This window comes from Oncorhynchus clarkii, chromosome 3 (assembly GCF_045791955.1).
Source record: "Oncorhynchus clarkii lewisi isolate Uvic-CL-2024 chromosome 3, UVic_Ocla_1.0, whole genome shotgun sequence".
NCBI classification, from domain to species: Eukaryota; Metazoa; Chordata; class Actinopteri; order Salmoniformes; family Salmonidae; genus Oncorhynchus; species Oncorhynchus clarkii.
Window position 1 is genome coordinate 29,389,353 of NC_092149.1, and position 7,853 is coordinate 29,397,205.

Sequence of the window (7,853 nt, forward strand, 5' to 3'; positions counted from 1 at the left end):
TCCCCCAAATCGACGTTATTTTTCTATAAAAATGCTAGCTCTGCCAATCCTTAAGAAAATAAGTTAATAAAACCCCAAAACATTGGAAACAAATGAGGGAAAATGAAATGATGCAACTTAAGCACCTTATCTCGAACCCAATCAGTACCCACACTTGGACTTTGTGTCTTTATTGGGACAGGCACCACATCAAGGTTCATCAGCCAACGCTACACATTTGCACATTCCACCTCAGGTCACCCTTACATGTTGTAGCCAATAAGATTTGGGCCAGGCCCCTTTTGTCCAGCAGGAGCTATAAAAAACCCTTGGCCCCAGACACAAGGTACGTTAGGTCCAAGAACACCCAGAAGTAAAGGTAAGTCTTCCATGGTTTTCTCTGTCTGATCCCAGTATATTGGTTTAACACTTAAAGATTAGCCTCATATTTATTGTGTGTCTTTTTGTTAGCGTAGTAACCTCAAGAGAGATACATCAAAGTACTGTAAAGTTTTCATTATGACTACATGGTTAAATATGACGCCAATTTCTACTGCGATCTTAATGTGGTGAGAGTTTCATCACATTTACCTGGTTTCACCAAGGATAAGTGCAACTTCTGAAGGTGAACAGAATATCTTTTGAGTGTCAATCGTCATGTAGTGTACGATGTTGCATCTGAAACTCCCTGTTGTCGTCCTAATCCTCGTCTCCTCTTCTGTAGATCCACCTTGCCCATCAGCAATCATGAAATTCTCTCTCGTCGCTGCCCTTGTTGTTGTGCTGGCCATTGGTAAGAATCCATTACATAAATTGTTCCGCAACAAAGACAAATCTTTATGACTTTCTATCTTATCTGCATATATACTTAATACTACTCATGAATAGTAATTGAGTAACACATAACTTATAAACAAGGTAATTCAGAGGATAAATATTTATTTGAAAATCAAGCCCTTTACTCCTCTGCTAATCTATAACCTCTTTAATCATAACTAAATCCATCCTTGTTTTCAGATTGAATTAATACTGTGCGTTTTAAACACAATACTGTGTGTGTAACTAAGTGTGTTTTCTGTGTGTGCATATGACAGGCTGTGAGTCCGGTTCCCTGGTGAAGCGTGACATCCCTGCTGAGATCGAGACTCTCACAAAGTACTTCCAGGACGCCATTGAGACAGTGAAGTCTCATGAGCTGATCAGCCAGGCTCAGTACGTCACTGACCACCACACTCTTCCAATATAATATAAAATAATAGAATACTTCTCTTGAGGGGAGATTCTATTGCAGATCAACAAAATAAGTACCATCAACTCTGTATGGAGTTGAATCTCTTCACGTTTAAGATATGAAGTCATTCTAAATAGAACACTCATTCAAATTGTTACTATTCTTTTTATTTATTCGTAACATTGTACTTGACAGGGATATTACATCTTAAACATGTCTGCTTTCACATCAGTACCGTACAGTCGGCTTTAAAGCTAGCTTGCTCCCTGAGCCTACAGCTGTTGGAAAACGTCTCTCTAAGTGTGTCTCTCTACCCATAGGGGTTACCTGGAGGAGGGTAAGACTCAGATCACACCTCTGACCGACAAGATCCAGGAGCATGCTGAGAAGATCCAGGAGCAGATGAAGCCCTTCGTCAGTGACATCGAGAAGCAGGTGCGTCCCATGGCTGATAACCTGCAGGCCCAGTTCATGCCTCTGGTCGACAAGATGCAGGCCCAGTTCAAGCCTCTGGCTGATGACCTGCAGGCCCAGATGGAGCAGCTCTTCCAGACCGTGGTTGACCAAACCAAGGCTCTCCTCCCCCCCCAGTAAAGCTAACGTTACATCCCCATAGAAAGGAAAAACCATCTCCACTCTGTCTGTTTCACCTGGGTCAAGTCCAGCTCACTCCTTCTCTTGACATCATCTTGAAATGATGCTGAAATTTCACCAATAAAGGGCTTGAAAGGTGGCCATTTTGTCTGTGATTATTTTCTCTACTAGGGTAGCCTAGTGGTTAGAGCGTTGGACTAGTAACCGGAAGGTTGCAAGTTCAAACCCCCGAGCTGACAAGGTACAAATCTGTCGTTCTGCCCCTGAACAGGCAGTTAACCCACCGTTCCTAGGCCGCCATTGAAGATAAGAATTTGTTCTTAACTGACTTGCCTAGTTAAATAAAAGTAAAAAAATAAAAAAAAACATGGGCACATTGCAGATTAAATTAATACACTGTGTACTGCTGCGTAATTTAATGAAGGTTAAAGGTCAAATTATGGGGTTGAAATTAGATACATTTCTGGGTGGAATTTGATGGGAAGTGCTTATTGAAGTGCGAGTTAATATTTGTTTTGATATACTGACCTTTGGGCCACTCTATCATATAGCCTATAAGCAGAGTTGGGTAGTTTACTTACTAAATATAATCCATTACAGTTACTAGTTACCTGTCCAAAATTGTAATCAGTAATTTTGGATTACCCATACTCAGTAATGTAATCTTATTAATTTCAGTTACTTTTAGATTACTTTCCCCTTAAGAGGCATTAGAAGCCAAAAAGGATCCATCAAACGCATTTGGTGTGTCATCATAGTGGTCTCTAATTTGTGGTCAGACTCGCTCAGGTGGAACAAACTAAATTTGCCCTGAATTGAATGTCATTGAGGAAAGGAAAAGTGTTAATGTATTTTGTCGCAAGCAAGTAATCCAAGGAGTAATCATCTAGTTTTTCAAAGTATCTGTAACCTGATTACACAATTTTAGCTGGAACTACTTTTTTTGTAATCAGATTACATGTACATGATTACATGCAATCAGTTTCTCCCCAACCTTGCCTAGGAGCCCGAGTTGTTAATATTCTTAAATAGTCATTTGTATTGGATGGAGTTTAGCATCAGCTAAATTTAGATTGTTATATTCAGATATAGTCATGTCATTGATTGTAACCTTGTCATACTACACACACTCATTAATGCATAGAATAGAATGTTTTAAAGATGACGATGAAAATCTGATCTGACTGACTAGATAAGTGGTGAAGTAGTATTGCTTGTCCTTTGTCTTGATGATATCATAGTTCTGCTGAATTGCCTGGGCAATAGAGACATGCAGGGACTACAAAGTGCATAGAAAAAGAAAAGGTTACACAAAGTCAGAAAAAGGCACTAACATACAGTCACGATTACACATTTAATAGGCTATAACTGATTTACACTGTGGACAGGGACTTGAGCCAAGCCCCTCGATGTCGCGGAAACCATCATCTATGATCTGATCCATGCACTCACGGCAGAAGTGGTGTCCGCAGGGATGGCGCCAAAGTCTCCAGTGTTGAATGAGACCACAACGCTGACAGCCGCGCAGCATAGTTGTGTATCCGAGAAGCCTGACATGAGTGACTTCCGAGGAATAGCCTACCACGTAACTGAAGGGGGTCAAAATAATAATATATATATATTTTTATAGTGCAATTCATAGGCCTAATCATCATCACGACATCACCATTACATTCTTAAACTCTAATCCCACAGAGCTCGACAGTTTGTAGTCCTAAAAAACAGAAATTATTTACATCTGGTTCGTTCAGCCATTACTATGGGCAAAATTAATGGGGAAAGTATAGGGTTTTGGAATAAATAACGAAAATAAGGTATGTGGTTAAAACTGGTTTATGAGATTTTATACATTTTGTTCTATGAGGTATCAGTCAGTTATCATGAACTTTATGAATTACAAATCCTTTATGTGCATTATGTTTTTTGAAGTTACATAAATGTTAAAAAATTCACAAAAAGTGATGTAAACTGATTAAGATGACCTCGTAGAACAAAACTGTATAAGATCTCCTCAGCCTGTGTTTACCACATATCTTATTTTCGGTGTTTATCCAAAAACCCTACAAAAACTCCATTCATTTTCCCATAGGCTTTGTTCAAGGAACCATGGCAGAGTTAATGCCTACAAAAAGACGTCATCACTGTTGCTTTCTATATCGCCACCACCACCTTCTTCTTCATCATCATCGTCGTCGTCGTAAACAAATGCTCTCCTTTCAACCAATCAGCGTGCCGGAATGGACATTTGGGACGCTGATCCCTCCCACTTCAGGTAGACTAGACTAGAGTGTTGTCCGTGCATCCGTAATGTAAGTTTATGGTTTCATATTCATCATCATTGATACAATAGCCTAGATAAAAACGTTTTAGACGGAAAGTTTATTGAAGTTTACCTAATTTAAATTTGGTGTAGGCCTACCTGTCTTTCGAATTTTGTCCTCTCAACTGGCAGCGCGGGAAGATGGAAAACATCACTCTCAAAAATCTCTGCAGTCCCTTCCATACCCTCATTGCTTTGGAAAGTCAATGGAAAAGGGTGAACGGGTCTGAAAATGAACGAGACAAAGAGTTAAGGAATGAGGCAGTGGTGTTTGTTCAGCCCAGGCTACAGCTTCCCAGATATTGTAACTTGAATTTAGGCCTGCCTACATACAGATATCTCCATTTTAAATAGCCAACAAAAAAAACGACAGTACATTATAATGGAGAGATGGTTGCAATCTGGAGAAAGTTGTACATCCTTTAAAAATAACTATTAAATAAGTGTTGATATGGGACCTGCTTATTAGGGTTTTTTGTCTCAAAGCAATGAGGTAGACCATGACTTGTTGTCAATTTTGACACATAACAACAAAATCACTAGTCTTCCACACAGCTATGGACCCTTAAGATGAGAGGCTGCATGCTTTATTGGTTTTAGAAGACAAAACTCACATAGAGACACATTGGGTGTGCTGTAGCAACCCAAAGAATCAAATAATCATTCATCAAGTCAACGTTGAGTCTGATTTGGGAAAGAATAATATGTGTACTTTATCTCCTTATAGTCTCATTATTAGCATGATGGCAGTGCATCTAAGTGTAAACAATAAGTAGGCCTATGCCCCCCTTGAATACACTATGCTCAGTAATTTGATAGCATGATCTCATCTAGCTTCACTTTACTGTACCCTTGCCTATTCAGTTGCCAGGCTACAAGATGTACTCAAGGTGGCCTCCTTTAGCTAATGTTTAAAGGACTGAAGCATATTTTCAGGGAAACTCAGCCTCCTTCCAGCTGAACTAATCTCTATACATCACAACAACCTTCAGGCTGAAGGCTAAAGGCATTTGAACGAGGTAATGCCAGTTCTAGGTGACCTTCTCCTTGTAATAGAAGATTTAATGAAGACAACTTATCAAGTGCCCTTACTTGCAATCAAAGAAGCACATGACAGAAAGTCAAAAATTAAAATGATATTATAAGTTTTATACCTCTGCTCATTTTGATATGGCCAGATGTATTGTCAGTTCTGCAACGTTGCCCCCTTGTCGTGAACATAAAATAAAATATATGAACCATATTAAACCTAATTCAAATCTCGACTATGGGGTAACCAGGGATGGTCTCTGATGGCCCATATGTCTGTCTGACTTCTGTACTCATAACAAACGTATCATCAGTCAACATCAGATATCAAATGTTCTAGCGACCACTGTTACGAAGCAGCAGCAGCAGTACAGATGTTTATCAGACCATTAACTAATGACTGCATGTCTCATCGTGGTGCATCACATCATTTTTCATAAACTCACCGAACATTTTAGAACTGCTTAATACATTTGGTAACACAGGCTTCATATCAGAGGGTTATGAAGGCGTATGAGGGACACGATGCTTAACAGATGTTATTTCCGTAGTGTTAAAGAGACAGTTGGTGGTGGTGCCACCTTGTTCTACAGCCTCTAAGACCCTGGGGTGGTAGTGGAAGGACAAGGCCAGGGTGATGTAGATGGGCACACCAGCTGGATGGAGAGCCAGTGATAAGCCCCAGCGATAACTGGGTATCAGGGCACACTGTGTGCCACAAAGGTTGGCACATGCAGTTACTGCCCTGTAAGTTAGGCATAGAGAGAACCCCTAAAGATAAGCTGTGTCTTTGAGGTTCCCTTTGAATTGATCTGTTTCAATAACGTGTCCATAATGTTGGATTTGAATTGATCTGTTTCAATAACGTGTCCATAATGTTGGATTTGAATTGATCTGTTTCAATAACGTGTCCATAATGTTGGATTTGAATTGATCTGTTTCAATAACGTGTCCATATTGTTGGATTTGAATTGATCTGTTTCAATAACGTGTCCATAATGTTGGATTTGAATTGATCTGTTTCAATAACGTGTCCATAATGTTGGATTTGAATTGATCTGTTTCAATAACGTGTCCATAATGTTGGATTTGAATTGATCTGTTTCAATAACGTGTCCATAATGTTGGATTTGAATTGATCTGTTTCAATAACGTGTCCATAAAGTTGGATTTGAATTGATCTGTTTCAATAACGTGTCCATAATGTTGGATTTGAATTGATCTGTTTCAATAACGTGTCCATAATGTTGGATTTGAATTGATCTGTTTCAATAACGTGTCCATAACGTTGGATTTGAATTGATCTGTTTCAATAACGTGTCCATAAAGTTGGATTTGAATTGTATTTTTGAGCTCCAATTCAGTTTTTTATACTGGAAATATAGACATGAATAGCATAACACAAGCAAATGGTCATGTTTGTGCAATGATGTGATGATTAATCCATTTATTTGACTATGTTCTGTCAATTATTAATAACTATTAGAATCACAACAACATGTCTTTTCTTCCCTTAACTCTTGTTGTTGCCCACTGAATATTTGCAACATCAAGGTATTGTGTAGTATGTACATATTGTATTATTCCCCCCCAAAAATCTCTGTTACTGTAGGCTGGTGAGTGATTTGGAAAAAGACTCCCTGCGGTGCAAAATTCATTTCCAGAATGTCGAGGGTATTTGTAATCACGCAGCTGACCAAATTACACAATATTTACGTTCTGGGTTAACCAAGATAAATGTTTTTGGCATCTGAAGTCTGTTTGTGAGGTATGAAATATTGTGTGACATTTGTAGCTGGTATGTGGCCGTTATGTTACTGTTTGGACTCCAATAACACATGTATTGATATTTACACATTAAACACATGTAGTTAATGCCTAAAAACTATTTTAGCTATTTCAAAGTTATTGCCTATTCTATACTGGCATAGGCTTTAATCTAATGCATATTCTCCTCTGCATATTAAAGGCTATACTGCATGTGCATTATAGTTATAGGGGTTTCCATCATATGTACAAGTCCTGCATGGTAACTTGATTGTCACGGACATGACAGGAAACACAGTTACAGTCAATGTTGTGTCCAGTTTGAGCCTGTATAACAAAAATAAATAGATTGGTATAATTTCACTACACAAGGAGTGTGTGTGTGTGTGTGTGTGTGTGTGTGTGTGTGTGTGTGTGTGTGTGTGTGTGTGTGTGTGTGTGTGTGTGTGTGTGCGTGTGTGTGTGTGTGAGTGTGAGTGTGAGTGTGTGCCTTTGATAACATGCTCTGTGTGTCTATAGTCTTTAGGAAAATGGTATGCCAATGATGTCCATGCACTCTTCCTTAATAATCAAAGGAGAGCTAGTTAGACATGCAGATTTTTATCTAACAAATCCAATGAGTATAAGCTGAAGGATACTAGATAACCCAGAAGCATATAGTGTATAGAGAGGCTCAGAGACAAACCATAATTGACTTTGATTATGCAGGTAGAGAGCAGGTTAACATGATCCAATGTACCATTTAAAATCATGACATGTCAAGATCATAAATCATACATACATCTGTATGCACCCACATAATGACAGGACTACATTCTGCCCATTAGCAAAATGGAAGGTACTCACCATGTTTCAATTTAGGCACCTAGAAGGGTCATCCAGACGGGCTTGATCTGCGTGTGGAAAACAGCGAACCCTGACAGAAAAGAAACG

At 39.0% G+C, this 7,853-nt stretch overlaps 1 protein-coding gene across 1 annotated transcript; it reads left to right on the forward strand.

Moving 5' to 3' along the window:
* The first annotated feature begins 287 nt into the window (after positions 1 to 287).
* LOC139405884 (type-4 ice-structuring protein LS-12-like) lies at positions 288 to 1,943 on the forward strand. Its single transcript, XM_071148324.1, has 4 exons — positions 288 to 358; positions 704 to 772; positions 1,074 to 1,191; positions 1,531 to 1,943. The coding sequence occupies exons 2-4, from the start codon at positions 727 to 729 to the stop codon at positions 1,802 to 1,804; spliced, it is 438 nt and encodes a 145-aa protein (XP_071004425.1). The 5' UTR covers positions 288 to 358; positions 704 to 726; the 3' UTR covers positions 1,805 to 1,943.
* Positions 1,944 to 7,853: the final 5,910 nt, after the last annotated feature.